Source organism: Sciurus vulgaris (assembly GCF_902686455.1).
Source record: "Sciurus vulgaris genome assembly, chromosome: 8".
NCBI lineage: Eukaryota > Metazoa > Chordata > Mammalia > Rodentia > Sciuridae > Sciurus > Sciurus vulgaris.
This window is the reverse complement of record NC_136468.1, coordinates 21,666,577-21,689,761: the sequence shown is the minus strand read 5'-3', so window position 1 is coordinate 21,689,761 and position 23,185 is coordinate 21,666,577. Positions and strand designations below refer to the sequence as shown.

General features: G+C 39.2%; 1 protein-coding gene and 1 long non-coding RNA gene across 2 annotated transcripts in view; both read right to left on the bottom strand.

Moving 5' to 3' along the window:
• CHCHD3 (coiled-coil-helix-coiled-coil-helix domain containing 3) overlaps positions 1-19,813 on the bottom strand; it is a 258,741-nt gene extending 238,928 nt beyond the window's left edge. Inside the window, exons 1-2 of the mRNA XM_079150209.1 lie at positions 19,560-19,813; positions 8,420-8,507 (exon numbers count right to left, since the gene is read on the bottom strand). Coding sequence (XP_079006335.1) covers positions 8,420-8,507; positions 19,560-19,640 — 169 coding nt within the window. The 5' untranslated portion in view covers positions 19,641-19,813. The remainder of the gene's footprint in view (positions 1-8,419; positions 8,508-19,559) is intronic.
• On the bottom strand, positions 18,462-19,553 carry LOC306667528. The gene is made up of 2 exons (XR_013765587.1): positions 18,863-19,553; positions 18,462-18,768 (listed from the first exon to the last, which is right to left on the bottom strand). It is a non-coding gene; the product is annotated as an uncharacterized lncRNA (long non-coding RNA).
• Positions 19,814-23,185: the final 3,372 nt, after the last annotated feature.

Genomic DNA, 23,185 nt, shown 5'->3' with positions numbered 1-23,185 from the left:
GGAGGAACAGTGTTCAGACTAGAACAACAGAGTCAAAAATCCTAAAAGAACAAGTTCAAGGACACTCAAAAACTTCAATATGACTAGACAAAGAAGTTCAGTGTGAAAGAGGAGGGCCTGGGAGATGAGGCAGGAGACTAAAGCAAGAGACAGACTGTGCAGCACTTTGTTGGCTTATGATAGAGATTTAGGCTTCGTCCTAAGGCACAGCCTCCAAGTTTTCAAGAGAGGAATGCCATGATTGGCTCGTGCTTTGGAAAGATTACTGCAACTGCGCTCAGAATAGACTGGGGAATACAAGTCTGAAGGTGGGGACCCCCAAGCAAGAGACTGTTGAAGCAAAGCATGAGATGACAGTGGCCAGACCAAGGCAATGACATCAGCATGGGAGAAACTGTAAAATTTGCAATCAGAAAATGGAAAATGCAGAGCAAGGATCCACCACTATTCACCAAATACAGAGCACAGTCTCTGGGTGTCCCCTGCAGAACTATAGCAGTGATGGAGAACTATAGCGGGAAAAAAAAAAAGAGGAGGGGGAGGAGGAGCAGAGCAGCACCACTCACACATCTGACAAAGGAACAAGCCCTGCCATCAAAGTGAGTTGCACAGGGACTGGTCTGAAGTAGCTGTGTATCTTCCCATCCTACAATCAGTGAGAGGTCCCAACAACCGCCTATCTTTATAGTAATGACAGTTATCACTACTACCTAGTAACTGCAAGTAATTTCAAGCTCCAGTCATTTGATGCTGGCTAATTTGAACACATATTTCAATTAGCCACTCACTCAGGGGAATCAGGACACACAGCACCAGAATACTGTCTTCCCCTGCCACTGTCATGCCAAGAAAGTTAGATCCTTACTATAATGATCCACATGGGTTCCCAAGGCTTTTCAAGGAAACGCAAGCATCCTGACAGCTGTCAACAAAGTGTCAAGTAGCCCTGGGGCAGAACAAGTTTAAAAGGGGACTTAAAAGTGCTTATTGTTCCCTGGTAGCATGGTTGGCCTAATACAGTGCACTGTGGGAATAAGTGAACAAACCAGAGAGACAGGAAAGGGTAAAGGGAAGAAATAAAATGCTGTGTCAGGACTTACTTCTTAAAATGTTTTTTTTACAAGGAAAAACATCATCATCAACAACAACAGCCTACTATTTGGCTGACAGCTGGAAAGTCAATGGATTGATTTTGAATACCTCTACTTGCAATAGAAAAAAGTACATTTGAAACTCCCTTGGGCAATTTATTTTAAGAGATCTGGGCCATCCAGCTGATGCCCTCAAAGTCTGTCAAATTCCAAGAAAGGCAAAAGTATTGTTAAGTAAGTGTTTATTTTACAACTGGCATATGAATTTAAATCAAAAATAGTATTTTTATGTATTGTATGTGCCATGCTTTATATTCCATTAGAGCAGCTTATACAACCAATGTCATATTTTATTTTCTAAATCCTGACACATGATTACAAAGTTCCTACTTTAAAGTTGTTCTATCATTGATGATATCCATGGTTTTCTTGGTTGTTATGACCAAGAGCAACATTTGTTCTATGAGAAAATGCAATCTACTATTTTACGATTCACTTTAAAGTTAGTGTCCAAAATCTACTGCAGCAAAATGGAGAGTTTCTTTAAAACAGCTTCTCTCTTTCTTCCTGTGGTCACTGACGGTACCAGGGAGCAATGCTGGGTTAGCTTCCAGGCCTGCGCAGGAAGGCTCTAGGGCGCTGCTGCAGCCCTGGTCTCCATGTGCAACACGCCTCCCTAGCTGCTGCTGCTGTTTAGGAAGGCAGGCACTTGAGTTCCTAGGACCTGGAAGCATTGATATGAAGTAAATTAAGGCAAGGTGGTCACTGAGCAGCAGCCGCTAAAGACTTACCAAATAGCGGCTGAGGCCAGTGGCTAATCTGCTAACTAGGAGATCAATGGGCAGAAGCTCCCAGTTGCAGGAAACTAGAGGGAAGTGTGACTTAGGCAAAGAGTGATGAATCAAGTGGCACAAAGTGAGTACTCTAGACCAGGGAAAAGGTCGGCAAGGACCGCCACCACTCTCCCACACAGCCTCAGTCACCAAGTGCCCCCAAGTCCTCCTGAGTTTGCTACTTCTACCAACCATGTGTGACCTTACTTCCCTGGCTCTAGTTTTCAGATCATCCTTTACATCATCCTTCCAAGATCATCTCACTTTCCCCGCTCATGTTAGACCCTTCTTTTTTTTTTTTTTTTATTTCTTATCTTTTCTTGGTATGGGGCCAGTTAAGAACAAATAAAAATGCTTACAGGGCTACTTACTTTGTCACTGAAAATTAAAATTTCTTTATTTAGTTCTAGAGTGGAAAATACAAATTCTTACCATTCAAATTTCTTTGTTGGCTACAAAAATACCAACAAGTAAATAAGCAATGCATTTTTTAACCATAAAAATATGGCTTTTATCTGAGAACACACGACGGCACAACTAATGTAACTTTCTACACTTGCACTCCAAAATTAGATGGAACTACTCAGTAACTGCCTAGGTCCTACAGGATAAAATTAAACACTTTAACTTCCCCAACCTACCCACCAATTAGACCCAGGACACCTTCACCTGAATTAATCTGGTCTGTGTACTAACTCTACCAGGAACACCTTTTACACTTACACCCTTCCCATCCAATATCCTTAAGGTTGGCTCAAATCTACTTCCCCTGGTAGCAGGCTTGTCTGCTCAAGCTCCTGATCCTCTTTTGCTGAATCCCTAAAGCACCTTCCAGACCTCTTTATATATTCTATCTCACTCACATCCATTCACTAACTCAAAAATATTAACAGAACAGGCAAAGGGTACTTACCTGGCACTCATGCACTCCACTTTAACGGGAAATATACTTTGACCAACCTAAAAGTTCCTTGAAGTCAAAGATCACCATCATGTGAATACTTCTTGATGGATGAGTTCTTTAACCATCCATTAAATATGGACTGTTTATGGAATCTCCTTTAAAAACAGAATATACTGCAGGGTGTGATAACATATGCCTGTGTGGCAGCCGGAGAGGCTGACGAGGAGGATCACAAGTTCAAAGTCAGCCTCAGCAACTTAGCAAGGCCCTAACTTAGCAAGACCCTGTTTTGAAATAAAAAGTAAAAAAAAAAAAAAAGGGTGGGGATGTGGCTCAGTGGTTGAGATCTTGAGATCCCCTGAGCTCAATCCCAGTACCAAAAAAAAAACAGAATATACTAATTAGGTACCTTGGAGCTTTCAGGCAAATTGTCCATTAATGGACACAGATGAGACACTGTACAACTACATAAAAGTACAGAGTTTGAGACGGTGGCATCAATGAAACTTCATATATTAAAAGTTGAAAATCAAGACATCACAACTCCCTTCAGTCCTGTAACTCAAGTCAAAGGAATAAGTTCAGCTTGTTTACTTTGAACTCTCCCTATAGTGCTATGTCTAAATGAGCCTTAAAGAGCTGTTTAAAAATAACTAGGAGGGCCAGATTCTGGGAGAAAAATACATAGAACATATAGATGAATCTGTTTCCCTAAATTGGCTGTTTAGTTTGGGCTGTGCTATTTCCTGCTCAAATTGGTTTCCTGCAATTTGTTAAGGCTGCCAAATACTTAGTGATCTCAGTGATATACTTAACACAAATTGGCAAATCTTTCTTATTTTTCACAATGACAAGAAATTTACAGAGAATCTTGCAGTGAGGATAATAATAAAAGTGAGTTCATTTGTCTTTTTTTCCCCAGATTTATCATTTTCATCTGGTTGCTAGTGGCTTAAGAAGACAAGAAATCCTAATATCACTTCCTGTCTGTTTTTTTCATATTGATTTGGGGACAGTTTCTTCAGCAGTAGGCAGGGTCAAACATGAGCAATCTGACCTCACTATAAGCCAGAAAATCTAAAAGATCAGGGTGGAAAAGAAAAAATCAATACTCAACATTGATTTTTAAAATCAAAAGATGCAAGATGTTCACAAAAAGGTGACTTTATAACTATGTGCAATGGCATCTCCTTATGTCAGCCTAAGGAAAAAACTACCTGGTGTAAAAGCAAACCAATATGGTTCAGATAATGCAGGAAAGACACAGTTAAGTTCTTTAGAGCACATTCATTTATTAAAGTGGCATTACAATCTGCTGTGTGTCACATAGTATACTATTTTGCCCAAACAGCTTTACATGCAAATACGTACTGCAATGAGGCATTGATCTGATTCAAGGTCTGGCAAAAAAGTGTTTCAGTAAAGTCTTCAGAGGAACTCACTTACTTAGAGTATAAATTATATTCTCAAAACTATGTATACCACAAAACTTAGTTCCTATATTCAGAAATCCTAGGACTCTCAGTCCATCAAACACACTGCCCTATATTCACACATTTGAATAGCCTAAGGCTGGCTGAATAAGAGTCCTCTGAGAAAGAAAATATTTTAATAAATATTAAAAATTCAACTCACATTTAATATATAATTTACTTGACATTGAAAATGTAGAAAAGGTTGGTGACATTTTTATCAATACATTTTTGTAGACTTGAAAAATTATTTCATAACACATCTAAATTATAAATCATATGAAATCTATTATTGAGTACTAACTTAAACCCCTAAATGAGACAAACTCAGAAATGAGGCTTTCTATTTTTATCAACATATTTTTAAATTCTGAAGAGAATAAATCTTTGTTAATTTACACAATTGTTATCTAATTGCATTCTTAACCTAAAGGCAAGATCATTTCATAGCATGCCAATCTTAATTCCTTTCTTGGCTTAGCTGAAATGGGGTAGAGAAATCACATACACACTCAAAAAACCTGTCCTATTAGCCTTGCCAAGCCATTCTCATATCATGGTGTAATAGGAAAGACGTCTTTGCATGGTACATGGGGTACTCAAGTGATCCAACCACTCCAAGGATAAAGAGCCAGCACCTCCAGCATACTCAACACACAGGACAGGAAGCTGTGCCAAAGATGGATGTCACAGGGGTACACCTTGTACCCACTTCCCAGAAGTTTTCATTTATTGATGGTCCTGAGATATGGAGGGGGCAGGAATAAGATTCACAAACACACGAGGATACAGAACCATCTAGCTCCCTACTCCTATCACCACATCACTGAAACCATCTAATAAAGCTCACAGCTCTCTTTCTCCCTGCCAAGCATTGCAGTATTCTAGACTGGAGCTGTGCAGTAGAGCTTTCTGCAGTACTAGTACTGTTCTATACCTGCGCTGTCCAACATGGTAGTCACTAGCCATATGCAGCTACTGAGCATGAAATGTATCCAGTGCAACAGAGAAACTGACATTTGTATTTTATTTCATTTTAATTATTTTTTATGTAACTTCTAACAGTTGCATGTGACTAGTAGCTACCATTTAGAAAGTATAGGTCTAACCTGACCATCAAAACACAAAGTGGCATTCTAAAAGCTTTCAGTGCCCAGCTGGCCAAAGCTGGGCATGGACCAGCGAGTTCATTCACAATGTCAAACCTGGAATGGAGAGGGATGTATCCTTAGCCAAAGCCAGAGGTTATCATGCCATCGGTGTCCTGCTCTGAAGCCACACACACCATGAGCATTCAAGAAGTCTGCAAACTCACATCTTTCCTCTCAAAGTATTCTAAGAAACCAACCCAAGAAGGAAAACATTTTCTCTCCTTTGCCTTTCTACTGAATGAGAGTCAATATGGGAAAAAGTTAGAAGAGCCAACAAGTACTTATAGACTAGAGAGTTCTTTCTTGAGCTCAAGCTGAACATCATTTATAAGATAGACAGTTCCTTCTATTTTCTGTCAGATCCTTTCTACAAATTAAGCAAGGGGTCATTCAAATTATAATAAAGAGTGATTGATCACATTTGCTGTAGTCATGTGGACATGAATCCAACTCTCAACTCTATTACTTACCAGCTGAATGATTGTAGGAAAAATAATCACTTTGAATCTCAGTTTCCTACTACATGAAATGGGTTAATAACAATTCCCTTCTCATAAGATTATAAGGATAAAATAAGAGTTATATAAAGGATTTAGCAGAACACATACCACATAATAATTTTAAGTGTTATCTATCACTATTTCATAATCATCATTACCATCCTATCGTCTTAATAATAGAGGGCAGAAAAAATTTTACCTAGAATAAATTATTTTAGAACAAATTCCAATCTTAAAAATATTCATATCAAAAATTATTTTTAAAACATAGTACTTAACATATGTAATTTCATTATCATCTAAGTTTCTGTCATAACAGGTTTCTACTTTCTTTCTAGTCTTATTATATATTTAGTTGTATCTGCCCAAAATCTCTAAACTCTGAAAGGACAAACTTTTTTTTATATTTCGTCCTCTCAAATTAGCTCAAAATCCTTAATTATTTGCTAAGTAAACATTTAATAAATGTCATTGAAATTAAATGTATAGACTTGTATTTCAGAATGATTAAAAGTAGTTACTTTTTGTTTGTTTTGTTTGATTGAACCAGAAGGGTTTAACCACTGAGCTACATCGCCAGCCTATTTTTTTTTTTTTTTTTTTTTTTTTTTTTTTTTTGACAGGGTCTCACTAAGGTTGCTCAGGCCCTCAATAGTTGCTGAGGCTGGCTTTGAACTTGCAATTCTCCTGACGCAGTCTCCTAATCCTGCAACCACAGGCATGCAGCACCACACCCAGCAAAAGTAAAATGGATAATGGTATTTGTCCTAAATTAATTCAACAAACAGTAATAAGCACTTATTAAGAAGCAGGAACTACCTAAGAGCAGGGAATTCAGTTGTGAACAGATAAGGATAAAGGCCCAAGAACTTATCTTCTGAAGAGAACAGTGAGAGTAGGTAAGTAGAGGAAGAGTGGTAGGTGAATACCATGAGATGAGATGATAACAGAAAGGCAGATGGGCCATCATGGTGTCCCTCCAGGGCCAAGAGAAGCAGCTATGACTGCAGCCTGTGTGCCATGGAGAGAAACCACTGGGACATGACATGAACTGACTTACTTTTCCATAAAGTTGTGAGGGCCTCTGTGTGAACAGCACAGCACAGGGGGCCAGTTAGGAGGCTTCTGCAGTGGGTATGATAAGAGGGATGGTTTATCTGGATTATAGCTGTAGCAGCAGACATGGACCCAAAAGGATAGATTCAAACAGATTTCAAAACTGAATATGGCAAGACTACCTAATGAACTGATGTAGGAGTAGGGAAAAAAGGAAACAAGAATGAATCTCCAGTTTGGGGGTTTGACCACCTGTGGGGAAAGATGGAGAGGAGAAGAAAGTCTATAAGAATAAAAGGGGTTTGGGGGATCTGTTAAGCTGGAGGTGTGCTCACTTTCTATATAGTGTTCATCAGTCATGAAGCTTCTAAACTCTCCTACCAACAGGAAGCTTTGAAAGGGCCTTGTTCATCCTAGTACCTGCTGCTCTGAAGACATCAGAAGTTCAACTCTGTCTATAATGATCAGCAAGGGGGGTCACAACTGCCCCAAGTGAATGGCACATAGGCAGCAGTTGATCCTTCTCAATTTCAGTCTATAAACCAGATTTACTCCTTTCAAATAAATATGAAAAATTCTCACTTAGTCCAAAATTAACCATCCCAATTATCTTTCTATTGCCATTTTACAAAAACAAAATGGCAATGAAAAAATAGTGTACAAAATGTCCATCCATTAATTAGGCAGTATCTAGAACAGTGCTGGGGCTGGGATGGAGCTCAGTGGTAGAGCACTTGCCTACAATGTGCAAGGCCCTGTTTTCAAACCTCAGCACAGAAGGAAAGAAAAAAAAAAAAAAAAAACAGTAAAAACAGTGCTGGCCACATCGCAGGCACTCAGTAAGCATTTGCCAGATGAACATACTGGTGAGGCAGGAGAGCAAAGGGAAAGGAGAGTTTAGGTCTCTTATCGCTTTCTTATCCAGCAAGACATACAGATAAAATGAGGCGTAATGATTCTCTATCTCATTCACAATATTTTTATCAATAACTAGGACTAATGTAATGAAGTAAATCTTTTATAAACTTAAAGAAATTTATACGAAATAAAATCACTTTAGATAATTGACAATTTGGAAAGTCAATATTTTCTAAGTCCAAAATTTTTTATATTTCCTCCTAAATCTCCAATATTCCTATTAGCACCCAAAAAAGATATAAAGTGATCTTCCAAAGCATAGTAGAGGATTCCGGAGTTGGATGAGAAAAATATTTTCCAAAGGCTATTTTGAAAGTAGGCTCATTCGTCATGCTAAGTGTATTTAAGGAAACCTGATACTGATTTCTCACATTCCCTAGGAAAAGCTGAATGTCCAAATAATAAAAGGCAGAGGGTAATTGAACTTACTGTAGTGAATTTTTTCCACTTATAATTTTTCAATTAAAAACCCTAAAATTAAAATGCTGCAATACCTGAGGCACCATAAATACCAGAATACCGCTGAGACTTCGAACCAGATGGAGAGGATTCCTTCATTCGATCGATCACATTTTCTGAAAGCTGAAAAAGCAACATCAAAATGAAATCAATGACAAGAGAACAAGAAAGAGAAACAGTGCAGTAACATCTAAGTGGTGTAGTCATCCATATCAATATGTACAAAGAATGGCCTAAAGAAATGAGGTTCTCTAATCGCTTTAAAAAAACTAGAAGAAGAGTTTTAAATGTTCAAGATACACCCCACAGCACTACTCCTTTTTGCCTTCTAATACAATGCTAATTGCTCATTATAAATAACTTTATGCTGTGCACTAAATTGTAATCTTGGAGAAATGTAAGCCATCAGAAGCCATCCTTCAACTTTCCTCCCTCAACCTACAAAATTATTTATGCACTAACAGGCCTCAGCTCCTTCCTTCCCACCAGTCCCAAAGAAAACAGTGTTCCTTCCTCCCTTCCTCACTCCCTTGTTTAAGGCTAACCATATACACTTGCTCTTTCAACAGATTTTCTTAGGCATTAACTATGTGCCAGGAACTATGCTAGACTTGGACAATTCAAAGTCATCAAGTTGCTTAAAGTGAAGTGGAATAAACAGACAACAGTCAGGCATTTAAAGGTAAGGTGACAGGTGCTACTTGTGTGCTCCAACTTGTAAGGCAAAAAGCCTAAAGGGAGAGCTCGAGCTAAGCTTTGGGGGTATTGACTGGAGTGAGGGTTAAAAAAACTTCATCTGAAAACAGAATAGTAATTACCAGGGACTGGGGAGGGCATGTGTTTTCGGGTGCAGGATGGAAGATGGGTGATTGGAGCACACAAGCACCCTGTTGCATATATGAAAATATCACACCAAAATCCCATTAATATGTACAATTTATATATGTTAATTTTTTAAAGAGAAAAAAATAAAAAGACTTGCAAGGGAAGGCTGGACAGAGGGAAGAGAACATTCCAGGATGAGGAAACCTCATTAAGTATACATGAGAAACACGGTTTGCCATTAGGTGTCCAAACGGAGGTGTTAACTAGGGAGTTATTAGCATTGAGATTCTGAGGAACTCTCAGGCCTGGAGATTTGAGTCCCAGTCCCTCAATTACTACTGCATCATTCTTTTTTATTTTCTTGATAGTACTTACCACTACCTGATGCTTTCTTGTTTTCTGTCTGCCTCTCACACTCAAGAGAGATTTCCATGGAAAAAAGGATGTGGCAGTCCTATCACTATACCCCAGGCTTAAGAAGCATGGTTACTAGAAAGAAGGGTTAAATAAATAAATGAAATGACATGAATGGATGAATAAAAGAATGGCTGAAGCAGGAACTGCTTCAGGGAAAGCAGTTGAAAGAGAAGAGGTAGAGGGGAGGTAGAGATTTCAGATTATTAAAACTCTTAGTAAACCCTTTGGCTTAAAGAGCTTGAACTAGATCCAGAAGCAACCAGGCACTACTAAAGGATCTGAAACAGTAATGACGTGATCAGACGCACATCTGGGGAAGATGACAACAGCCTTGAGAGGGGTAAGAACAGAAGGTCCCCTAAAGGAGGCTGGGAACTAATTCAGAAGCTGTGAAGCATATGTCCACACGAAACCTGCACAGGAGTGATCAGAGCAGCATCATTCAAAACAGCGAAGAGTGGAAAGAGATAGATGTTGGTCTTCTGGTGAATGGATGAACAAAACATTACAAATCTATATAATAGAACACAGTTCAGCAATAAAGAGGGATGATGTTCTGATATAAGCTGCAATAGAGATGGACCTGAAAATCATTCAGCTAAAAGATCATATATTGTACGATTCTATATATACGAAACCGTACAGAATCAATAAGTAGTTGCCTAGGGTCAGGGTGGAATGGGCATTAACTGTAAATGGGCAAGAGATCTTACTGCAATGACAAAAATGCTCTAAAACTGGATTGTAGCAATGATTATACAACACAGTAAATTTACTAAAAGCCATTGAACTGTACACTAAAACAAGTGAATTTCATGGCATGTAAATTATTCTACAATGAAGCTGTTAGAGGTATTATAGTAATCCAAAAGATGTCTGGGATTCCAAATAGCTAACACTCACTGAGTGCTTATTATTGAGTCAGGCATGACACTGTGCTAAGTACTTCACTCACTTAATCCTTAACAAGCCTGAGATAGATGCTTCTATTATTTCAATTTTATAGGTGAGGAAACTGAAGCATAGCCATATTAAATACCTCACCATGGATCATACAGTTTATCAGGAGTGGAGCTAAGATTCCAAACCAGGAACTCAGGAAGTCTGAGTCAAAGTCACAGTCCACTACCCCTCTTCAGTACCACAATGGGTCTGACTAGATGTGGAAATAAAGAAAGGGAAGACATGGAAAAGAACCAGGGTCCAGGTCGAGTCTGGGTGATCCCCTCCTATGCCAAGGACCTTCTTCCAACAGCCACTTTCTCAGCTCAACACTCTTTAGCTTTTACCGCCAATACAAAAGTCAAAGTATTCTGGTAAATATCACTAGTGGTCAAACAAACAAGCTTTTGTAGTTGTAGTTATAAAAACAACAACATTTTATATTTATGAAGCACTGTATTTATAAGCTTCCCTTTAGCAGCTAAACCTTGGGTCACAGCCCTCTTCTGGAAACCCTACCTTGGTTTTTTTGACATCCCACCGTGTTGATTCTCCAAGGACTCTGGCCGGGTCTTCTCTGGCTTCCCCTTTGCTACCTACCCTTAAGTGATGAAGAGCCCCACATTTTATTCTTTGGCTTTATTCTCTTCTTATTCTATGTGCTCTTGGTGCTCTCATCCAATCCCTTGATTTTTTAACTGCTGATGACAAATTAATGAATTCTAAATCACGTTGATTAATGGATGCCTTCCCTTGGACATCCAGAAGCACCTCATACCCAACATGTTCAACACTGAACTTATGTTTGACAGAAAACGCTTTCCTCATCCATCGCCTACCTTATTAATGACACCACCTCCCCCCAGTTGCTAAATCAGCACGGGACTTGTTCTCAACTCGATTCTCCCACATTTTCCTAGCCCTGACTTTCTCAACCCCTAAATGTTAAAAGAATTCATCACCTCTTCTCCTGCCTTAATTCATGGCACCATTAACAATCTCCCAAAATGCAGATCTGATTATGTCAACTCCCTGCTGCAAACTCTTCAGTAGCTACCTTCTGTTGACAAGGACGTCCAAATTCTTTGGTGTTTTTGTTGTTGGTGTTGTTGTTGGGGTTTTTTGTTTTTGGTTTGGTTTGGTTTTGGCAGTCCTTAAGATCAAACCAAGTCCTCTACCCAGTCCTACATCCCCAGCCCCTTTACTTTAAGACAGTGTCTTGCTGAGTTGCCCAGGCAAATCAGGAACTTAGGATCCTCCTGCCTCAGCCTCCTAGGTAGCTGGGATTACAAACACCACCACACCCAGCTCCAAGTTATTTTCATCATTTGGTGATGGCCTCTCTCCCCAACCTCAGCCTCCAGTTTCTCCCTTAACCCTTCATACCCAGTTCTACACTGACACCTCACTTTGTTGCCCTTTGTTTGCCATCCCTGCCTGCTCTCCTGAGCCCTTAGGATCACCTTTCAAGATCCATCCTTCCATACATCTGAAAGCCCTCACTGACCTAACCAGTCCCCTTTCCATTCTCACCCCAGTACCCAAAGCTGTCCTTCATTGTGCCCACTGTACCTCACACAGCCCTTTAATAGAGCACTCCAATGATAAAAGAATTTAGCCCTTCCACATTTCTGTCTGCCTTTCAACAAGATTGTGAGCTACCACGTATTAGGTGAGTTATTCACTCAGCAAGTGTTCACCACCCCAGGAACTCCTTAAGGCCAAAACAAAAGGAGTGAACAAAACAGTCTATGCTTGAACAGATGCTTGTATCTCAGGGCCTGAACCAGAATGGAGGTGAGATGGCAAAGTTACAGACTATAGCTCATAAGCTGTGCTCTTTGAAGGAAAAACCCATGATTCCTTTTTCTATGAAAGACAAGTATTAAGCAAAAAAGCAGAGGATGCCAGGGCCAGTAAATGACAGTAGCCACCAAGAATGTTGCTGAAACACATCTGCACAGTTGAAATACAGCTTAGGAAAAACCCTATTAAGACTGAATCAAATCCCCTCAATGTTCAAGTAAGAAAAAAGAAGACCCTGCAGTTACTGGCAGCATCAAGGAGTTACCAGAAGCAGCAACCGCCATCTCTAATTCCACGCTCTAGCTACTAAGAAACACTCCTTCAATGCCTAACATATAATGAAGATACCTAACTTCCTCTTAAAGAGAGAAAGTGACACTTCATTTTTAGAATCTTTTTTTAAATTTTTTTTTTTTTAGATGTTGCTAGACCTTTATTTACTTTTATATGTGGTGCTGAGGATCAAACCCAGTACCTCACACATGGTAGGCAAGCGTTCTTCCACCAAGCCACAAACCTAGGCCCATTTTGAAAATCCTAAAGCCATTTTAAGTGATATATGTGTAGTTATAGATAATATATACAAATAGCTGGTTTCATTTGTATATGCTACTTAGTATATATACCATACCATTGTTACAACATGCTACATATAACACTGTTACACTGTACAAACTATGTATTATATTGTATAACATACTGTTATGCACCCAATATAATGTGTATAAAGCAACATATAGAACTAATTCAGCTTATATATGTGTGACTATAATTTTGTAGTTTAAATTATATTTGTATACTTCAGGGCAAAATCGAAGAACTATGTTAAAAATATATTCTACCTAACCAGAAAGTGAATGTTTGCTAAAAATCAAGTGTTAGCCATAAACCTTACCTTTGCCCATATGGGAGACAGTTACCTTCTAAATACTACTACATCTACTTCTCATAAAAATTCATACCTTGCTACCATCTCTGGCCACCATGATAAGTCCTTCCAATCCCTAAAGTAGTTTCAAACATATCATCCCTTCAGATAGATAATTTTTTTTTAAAAAGCTGGCCCAGGATAGATGAAAAAGCATGGCCACTTACGAGCTCTGGAACCCTGGGGAAGTCTTCAGTGAGTCTCACTTCCTCATTTGAAAAGTTAATTTGCTTCTGGGGGTTACAGAGAGGATTATGGTTTATGCAGTATAAACTATAATTGGCTACAAGATATTTGATAAAGCTATTGCCTATACAGCCGCAGCTATGGGGACTTTGGTTTTTATTTCTTCTTGATTCATTTTCACCAATGGCCTAAGCCTATACTTCTCTACTGAGGCAAGAAGATAAGGCCCACAGCTTCATGCTGGTATGCATATGTAAAGTGCACATTTACCTGTATGTGTGATCTGTGGGTAGTAAAAGAGGAAATCTCAACCAAATCACTAATTGTTTTTAATTAACTATCCATTTCTTTTTGTAGGTTTGATGCTTCAAATTCTGCCACTTAATGTCAAAATCTAACATGATTCAAAACATTTCCCAGTACAGTCTTTGGTCAAAATGTAGTTCAGTGAATTTATAAGCATGTCATCCACCAGAGCAAATGATAAATACATTTCAGGATGGATAAACATATTATAGGTTTGCCTTGTTGAAAGTCAACCATTTGTCCTTACAGTCATTCCAGACTGCACTCTTGGGTTCTTCAGAAGAGCACCCATGACCATCTACAATTCCAGATCTGTGTCTTCAAGCACTATCTCTGCTGTCCCCAGTCTGTCTATCTCTGCTGATCCAAGGCAACAGTCTTGCTTTGTTATTGTTTGCATTTAAAGTTCATGCTATCTGAGCTGACCTTCCAAGTTGCAATAGTAAGTTCAGACCTGTACACTCATCTGATCTCCCCTGGAAACAGGGACAGTCACTTGAGAGGCAGATGCCAAGATTTAGAGATGCTGGCCAGGGTTACGCACACAATCTGCAGCTGTAGAACAACTTTGCTGTGTGATAAAAACTGATCCAAAGGGGGGATGGGGACTCAATGGTACAGTACAGCACAAGCTTCTGCAAGAGTTAGGCAGCCTTGGTATGAAGCAACTTCTCCAGGAAATGCAGCTTTCAAAAACATGTCTTTTAGAAAAGGCTTTTCTTATTTATCGATCTATACTTACACTTGCTACACCTGCTTTCCAGTCACATTTGGAATTTCTACTAAGGCAAATATCAAGTGCCATTAAGAAACCATTTATATCCAAGAGGAGTGAAATAACACTACACAACGTTTTGATGCTAAGAATTACACCCAGAGGTCTATGGACTACTACTGGGTCCGTGGATATATTCCTTAATGGTATACAAAATTGTCTGCTTACTGCATTGTTCTTGGCAGAGTTCACAGCTTACGCTAGATATACAGTGGTCTATGAACTAAAAGAAGTTAAGAACCATGCTTCTAACATAGAGGCAATCAAGAGAGCAGGCCTGCTGACATTCAACCAACAGACCTTGCCTATCCAAGCTGTTCTCCACTGCTCCTAAAACCAATTTTAAGCAAGGGGGCTTGCCAAGTTGAAATGGGTATTACTCACCGCACCAGTGCACTCCAGAGAAAGGAGGTGTGTCATCTTCTAGTCTTCCCACCCACTTTGTTTGGTCTTACCCAAAAATTAGCACAAACATACCACCCACCAATTTAGAATCCAGTATTTCCTCAGACTGGAGACTGGGTGACAGCAGCAAAAATAAAGTATTCTACTCCCAAGGAACAGAGTAAAAGGAAAAGGGAACTCCTCTTCTGTTGTCCTTCTCTGAAAGCTCAAGTCAGGACCCACCTTAGAGAGAATCAAATCAGACCCTCACCTCCATGATAGTTTTTATTTTCCTCCAGATGTGTCATCAAACTGATCAATGAACTCAGACTCATTTTTCTCTCTTGGTCTTCCTTCCATACAGCACAGGTCATTTTCTGTGAGATTTGGTATGCTGTTCAACTACTTTAAGACATAGGCTCCAAAACTGCCACTTTCATTTGAGAGAAATCAGACCCAAACTTTCAAGGGCATAGGACAAAGTCATGATACCTACATAATACATAGTTCAGGCTGGGGTTGTAGCTCAGTGGTACAGCACTTGCCTAGCACATGTAAAGCACTAGGCTCACTCCTCAGCACCACATTAAAAAATGCATAAATAAAACAAAGGCATAAAAAAAAATACATAATTCTTGGCTTTAGTTTGTTACCTGTATTTTTTTACATTTGTCATTAGGAGACACCATGAACTTCTGTCTTACTAAATTCTAGAAAGATTAAGAAGTTTCCATGCACAAGAGTTAGAGAATCTGCAGTAAAAGGGACCAATCATCTATTAGTTACCCGAACTACTTGTGCAATATTCTCAACACTTCCAACGGCTGACAGAATGAATTTGTTATTCAACCTCTACAACACCCCCCATTAAGGAATCTCTTCATAGACGGGCTCTCAACTGCCAATATTTCCCAAAGCACAAGATGTGTTCCTTGTAAGTATCCATATTGCCATAACTTACTCCTGTGAATTTTAGCTTGAACTTCAATGCCAGCTGTAGAGATTCATTTATGCCTGGAAACCATGATAAGTCTTCCTTTGAAAGTGATACTCATTGAAGTTGACATTTGCTCTAGAAGAGTTCACTCACAGCTTTGATGTTTCAGATAAACCTGTGAAAGACTGGGTCATAAGCATACTTTCCAAGCAGGCACAGCAGGTGGTCACAAAAATCCTATTAAGCACATGTAATACAAGTAATAAAAATGCTTGGTATTCCTATCACTAGAAACTTATTTTAGACTTGGAGAGGAGGGCAAAGCAAGAGGGAGTCCTTTCATCAAACTCATATGAGTAGTTTCAGACTCAAAACTGGAATCAAGTGTAAGAATATGGGTTATTTATGGAAGAGGAGGGAAAAGCTAATAGTTTCTAAGAATAAAGAAGAAAACAAGACCCTATCATGAAAACACATACTGGGTGAGAAGAAACTTAAAACTTAAAATTGTAATAGGTCCTTTAATTGCTAGTTAAGGACCTCAGCAAGAAAAATATGGAAAAACATGATCTATCAATAAACTCCAGCCTAGTTACTAAAAAGTCTCATGTTGCTAACTAAATGTTATCTTACTATATTAAGTGAAGATGAAATTACTACCCTTATCAGTGGAACAAAATTGGTTTTTCAGCAGTGATTGAGGCTACCAAACATGTACTCATGTTTCTTATAACCAATGACCTAAACATTAGAAAACTGATCAAAATCAGAAAGTTTTCTTCAACTAAAAACCTATTTGCAACTCAAAACTGAAGTTTGGGCCTCATGAGTTCCATGTTTTAACCAGATGAGCTATAGACAATGCCTTGTTCACATACCCAGAGTGCTGTTTCCCACCGCTCAGAAGGAACCAAGCTGGCTTTTTCAAGTGAAGAAAAACAGTAAAGATCAACTAAGAGATCTACAAAAGATCTAGAGAGAAATCACACTGGACTCCCTTTTTCCAGTCCTTACCCCATTAGGTTCGCTAGTGGGAGCACAATATACTCTTACTTTTACCTATCTTAGGGTCATGTAAGTTTATGCATCTGTTCTCTTGAACAATTCAAGTAACAGCCACTAACTACTCAGCAAACACCGCCAAAGCACTAGACACTGTGCTAAATGCATCCACATATGCCAAATTCTCACTAGTAGTCTCTATTATCCAGTCACCCTGAAGAAAGAAACATAATAAAGAGACTTGTCCAGAGATACATAGCTACCAAGGTAGAGCTAGGATCCATACCCAGGTCTGGTTGAGTTGGTTTCAAAGCACAGGATCTTTCTACACAGCACTTTCAAAGAATCTTCGAATTCTTTTTTCTTATGTGACAGGAACCTCATAATAATGACTGTCATCTATTTAAAATCTATAATAAACCAGGTGCTTTACAGACCTTAACTCAGCTTCTTACCCTGACCAATTGAGGGAAGCGATGGTATTCCCCTTTTAAAGATTAAGAGTATATCCTCAGAGAAGTGATTTGTCCAAGACCACAAACTAAAACCTAAGATTTAAAATGAGGTCAGTCTAGTAATAAGTTGATGCTCTTTTGACAATGACCTCAAAGAACTCAGAATAACCTCTGCATAAACAACAGTTAACAGTATGACATTTTTAAAGGAAACTGCAACAGGGTAGGTATGGCTACAAGAAACTTAAGAGTGCCATCAGGCTCACCAAATTTCAAAACTGAAAAAGATCATAGACCTGTACTCAGCTATCATTTTGCAGATGATAAAAGTGAAGCACAAAGAGATTGCAAATCATCCTTGAAAAGGGATTTGAGGCAATGGAGAACAGAGTGAGAGCATTGCAGGTGAAGGGTATATTCTGAAGAAAAGCAAAGATGTCAAAAATGAGCATAGCATGTACTTGAATTAGGACAACATAGATAAAATGTATTACATGAGAAAGAAAAAAATGAAGAAAGCTTCTGTCAAGATGTGGGGACAAAGGACAGAGTTTCCTTTTAAATTAAAACAACATAGATAAAATGTATAATATGAGAAAGAAAGAAAAAAGCTTCTGTTGGGTGGTGCTTCATTCTTTTAAATGTTCTTAAAAGGGTTTTGTAAACAACATTACCATTTTAATCCAATACATACCCTACTGTCCTGCCTATTCTATTCAACCTTATTAATATTGGATATGAATCTATTCTATGACCAAATTCTCTTCCAATTTGGTTTGCTGTCATCACTGTCTGTACTACAGTAAAAAAAAAAAAAAAGAGAGAGAGATGTATGCATTTTTCTAAGATCTTCACACCCAGAACTTATTTTGCTTTTTAAGCCTTTTTCACCCTCCAGTGTGGAATACTCAAGACTTAAGGCAAGATTTTAAAAATCTCTCCATAAAACTCAGAGTTTATAGCAATTTTTATTTTACTCCAAAGAGTACCAATCACAATATCGCAAAGAATGCACCCTTGAGTATTTTATTACAAAATGTAGTACTACCATTCATTAATATGATATATAAAGAAATACTGGTCAAAGACCAAAAACTGAGTTCAACAGTCTGAGTTTCTATAAAGAAAACTTTAATAAATTCTTCTCAAGGTTAACAGTAGCAAAGGAAAAGGTTTTTAAACACTTTCAATATTTATTTTATTTCCTAGTAACAAACGCTAAAAGGAATTTACACATTTAGTTTATTAAAGCTGTCTGTGTAATAACAGGGAAAGAAAAATATAAAGTATTATAAAACTTTTCTGAAGTCAAAAGTGCTTTATTTACTAGGTTCAGGCATCATACTTCCAAAAATGTGACGCTCCAAATTCAGGTGCAGCGGAGAGTGTGTTAATGAAGTTAGTGCTGGTATACTGACACCCTAGAGAAAAATCAAGTTTTCAGTTTACGTATCAAGTACATGCAGGGGCATAAAAAATTCCCTACAACCTCTCAGTCAGAACTGCCTCTCTTACTTCTACTGGCCTGGAGAATTTCCAACCTTACTCAGCCCCCATCAGGTTGGCAGACAGTAAGCCTGAAGTAACTGGGACCAGTCCAAAAAACGTAGGCACAGCAGGCCACAGAGGAGGCGCCTGGGAAAAACCAGATATCAGATGAAAGTGAAGGAGGGAGGAGTCAGAAGTCACAGAGGCAGGCAAGAAAGGGGGAGGGCTGCGTGTGTGTGCTGGGGAAAGGGATGGCATCGGAAGGAGAACATTAAGTGACAAAAAGCAAATAAAAGTGGTCCTTAAAACGCCAATTCACCCTGAGAGATGATGCAGGCGTGGAAAAGCAGGGCTTGGGTCCTGAGCACAGGAGGAGTAAGACAAGACCCATTCCACGGATAGGCGCGGTGAGGCAGGAGTGTCAAGTCCTGCTACTAGTGGGCAGTGCAGCTAAGACAAGGCGGTGAGCCCCTGGAGGGTCCAATTCAACCAGGCTTGCCCCACCCGGCCCGCACGGTGCCTAGCACTTGGCACACAACCAGGAACTACCTCTGAATGAATGTTCCGAGTCTGGAAACTGAGGGGTTCTTCCCAGAGACCCAGCTTCTGGTGGGACAAGCACGGGGGCGGGACGGGCAGACACCTGGCGGAGCGGGTCCCGGGAACCTCGGGGCGCTGGGGTCCCATTCCGAGTGCTGGCCCTCCGCCCGCCCACTAAACTCACCCGGATGCCCTTCACCACAGTGATGTTCTCATTCTCGTCCGCCTCGAAGGTGACCCGGCGAGTGCTGGCGGTCCCGCCCATGGCTCCGGCTTCTGCCCCCGCTGCCCTAGCGCGAACCCACGAGGTCTTCAAGACCCCCGCGCACTCACGCGCGTGGAAGAGCCGGGACACTTCCCTTGCTCAGCAGGAGCAAGGCCACGACCCCAAGAAGCAAGGAGAAGGCGCGGGTCCCGAGCTCCCGCCTCCTCCGGTCACGCGCCATAACAAAAATCCCCGGTGTTGGTCCGAGATGCTAAAGACCCGCCTCTACTCAGCGGGGGAGCGATGATTGGTTGGCCCGGACCCGGATGCTATGGCAACAGGTGGTGTTTGACAAGATTTCCGAGGCCCCTGAGTGTATTGGGAGTTGTAGTCACCAGCTGACGCGATGGGTGCTGGGACGATCTCCCCTTCGTGCCCAGAGTGCAAGGGAAGCGGGCATTCTGGGAGTTGTAGTCTTGACGGCTGGACAGCCTTCTAACTCCTCAACTTTCAAGGAGGCTCATCCATCCAGCAATAATGCTTAAAAGACATTATCCAGAGACTTAAGTTAGTGAGTTCTAAAGACAATCTCTCTAAGAAACTCGAAGTTGGGTGAGAGATGCACACCCCTAATGAAGCTGTTTCTAAATACTACATACAAATCCCTGACACAAAATTTAGCATTTCATTAAGTCTTAGCCATTTTTTTTTTAAGCGGCATTTGGCCTATGTCCCTATCTCGTGAACTGTGTAAGGTAATTGTTTTATTTCTTTCTGTAAAATACAATTTTTAATGCTTATTTTCAAATCTATATACAAAAAAAGGGGGGAGGGAGATTATTTGCATCAAGCATGCAGAGCATTTGCTTTCAAAGTGTGTGTCTTCTTTCACGTCAGTTACATAAGTTAGGCCATAATGTGGTTAGGTGGAGAAAAGTTAAGTATTTGCCAAGGATGGCATAAATTAGTGGAGGAACTAAAACTACATCAGACCAAGTTGAGATGATCTATTTGGAAAGTTTCTATTTGCATATTTCACCTCTACAAGACCAAAATAATTTTTAAGTCATTCATGTACATATTTAGTTATTTTTGGCTGAGCACTCTGCTAATGTACAATTAGTCATATGACTTTAGACTTACAGAGGCAGAAATTAGGTGAATGAATCTGGGGACATAGCTCAGTAGTATCATGTGCAAGGCTTTGGGTTCAATCCTGAGCATCACAAAAAAAGGGAAGGGGAGGGAAAGAAAGAGAAGGGAGGTAACTCTATTCTTTCTTATCCACTCCCCCCTTATTGACTGCATAACTAATGTTATCCTGCAATATGTATAATCAGGAAAGTAAGAGGTTATGCTCTATTTATGTATGATCTACCAAAATGTATAAATGCATTGTACTGTCACCTACAACTAATTAGAACAAATAAAATATTTTTTTTTAAAAAGAAAGGGAAGGGAAGGAAAAAGTTAGTTGAGTGATAATACTATTTTCAGTTGGTCCCTTTCAACATTATAGCCATGACATACCAAAGCATCCTCTTCAGCTTCCAAGATCAGACAAGATCAGGCATGTTCAGGATGGTATGGCCATAGACACCAAAGCATCCTCTTATGTTATTCAACAATGCAGTAACATTTTGAGCTTCAGTTATGTACTGATCTATTACTATCAAACTTTTAGAGCAGAAACTATGTGTTTTTATTTGTGACCAGTAACAGAGTGTTAATTACATCTCATTATTTTGTTCTTTTCAACAAATATGCACCTAAATTATTTTGTTATTTTGCCCATTTTAAGACTACATGCTACTTTGCACTTCTTTTTAACTTACATAATATGTTTAAATCTTTGTTCTATAAGGAACTAAAATTCCTAGTGATTATCTTTCATTTCTTTGGGATCTCCCTTTCCACAAACACATGTCATTCATTTTCCCCAATAAGTAACTCATCTTGGAGGTTCTACATACAACAGAAGCTTAATAATGCTCACCAAAATAAATAAAGGGTTTCTTGAAGAGAAAAGTGGTTTTTAGATAAAGGGATCATTTGTTATCTGCACTATATTTACCTTCTTAGAATATTAAATGTGAACACCAAATATGTAAGTCAGTAATGTGTTAAGATAGAAGACAGAGTGCATTAATATTTTCCAAAGGAACCAAGGAGGGAGAGAGGGAAGGAAGTAAAGGGGAAGAAAGAATGAAGGAAAGAAGTGTTCCAATCATCTCTAATTATTTCCCTCACCTAAAAGAAAAAATTCACCTACACTTCCAAATCACACAAACAGAATTAGAGAAGTCTCAGGTGGGAAGTTTTGCACTATAAACTCTGATTTTTAAATGCTAAATTTAAACAAAAACTTGCTAAAGGCAAAATCTCCTCTTCAGCCACTCCTTCACATATCACTTACTGTCCCTGACATACTGGCTGGCAGTGAAGGAAAAGATGGATGGAAAGGAGAGGTAAAAGCAAAAAGAATGATACGTGAGTTATCAGGGAAGAAAGAGACCTGTTTCTGGTCCCCAGCCAGAAAGTCTAATTATGGTACTGTTCATCACACACAAGAGCCCTCTCCCCCGCTCTCTGAGTAGCATTTCAGCTACATGTCAGAGTACTCGTATTCTATGACCTGCACTGAAATAGAATATAGATATTACAATCATATTTTCTGAGCTAAAAATTGGAGCAATTGCTCTGACTATTATTTGTGTACTTATAGAGACAATTAAATCAGTCCTTGAAATCAGGATCATCCTAGAAAATCTAGGCCATATAGTTGCCATAGTTATAGCACACCAATTAGAATCACTGAAAAGTGCTTGATATGTAGTGCAATCAATATAAGCACATTCTGAAAATATGGACTAAGATATGTTTGACAAGCCATAAGAGAACATCAGCTCTAAAACTTTCCCCCTCCATTATTGTATATCAAATCACATAAAAACAATGAAGACCTAAAATAGTAGTTCTCACTGTGTGCATTTGTGCGTATGCATGCATGCACATTTGCTTTTGTGACATGTTTTGAATACAAGAATTTTGAGCAGCATGCTTGAAGAGATTAAAAACTCAAAATAGCATAAAACAAGTCAGCATTAATTAGAAGGCATTTACAAGTACAGTATAAAGATGTGTCTTCCAGAATATAACAAAAATACACTCAGTAATAGCACGAATCACAAAGGCTCCCCATAGTACTTTCAAGAACTGGTCATTGCACTGTCCATGCATTTAGTAAAATCCTGAGAGAGATGTCCCACATCTTGGGAAACTCTTCCTCTGTCTTGGACTTCCACTTACAGTACCTTTCCTACTCATTTCTTGTTTGTAGTAAATTGTATGTGCTGTACTCTACCATGTGTAGGAAAGGCTCTGACGACCTTAATGGACCTCACTTAACACTATAAATCTAAAATGAATTTTATGCAGCATCATTATGTGTCCGTGCACAAAGAAGATTTCCTGGTACCTCTGGTATAGTTTATTCTAGAGCAAAGCTTCACCAAATTTATAGCAGGTTTTTAAAGGCCACTCTCTGTCATTTCCTGGACATTCTTCTGTTTTGCTTTTTTAGCTTTTATGTGTTTTCCCTGACA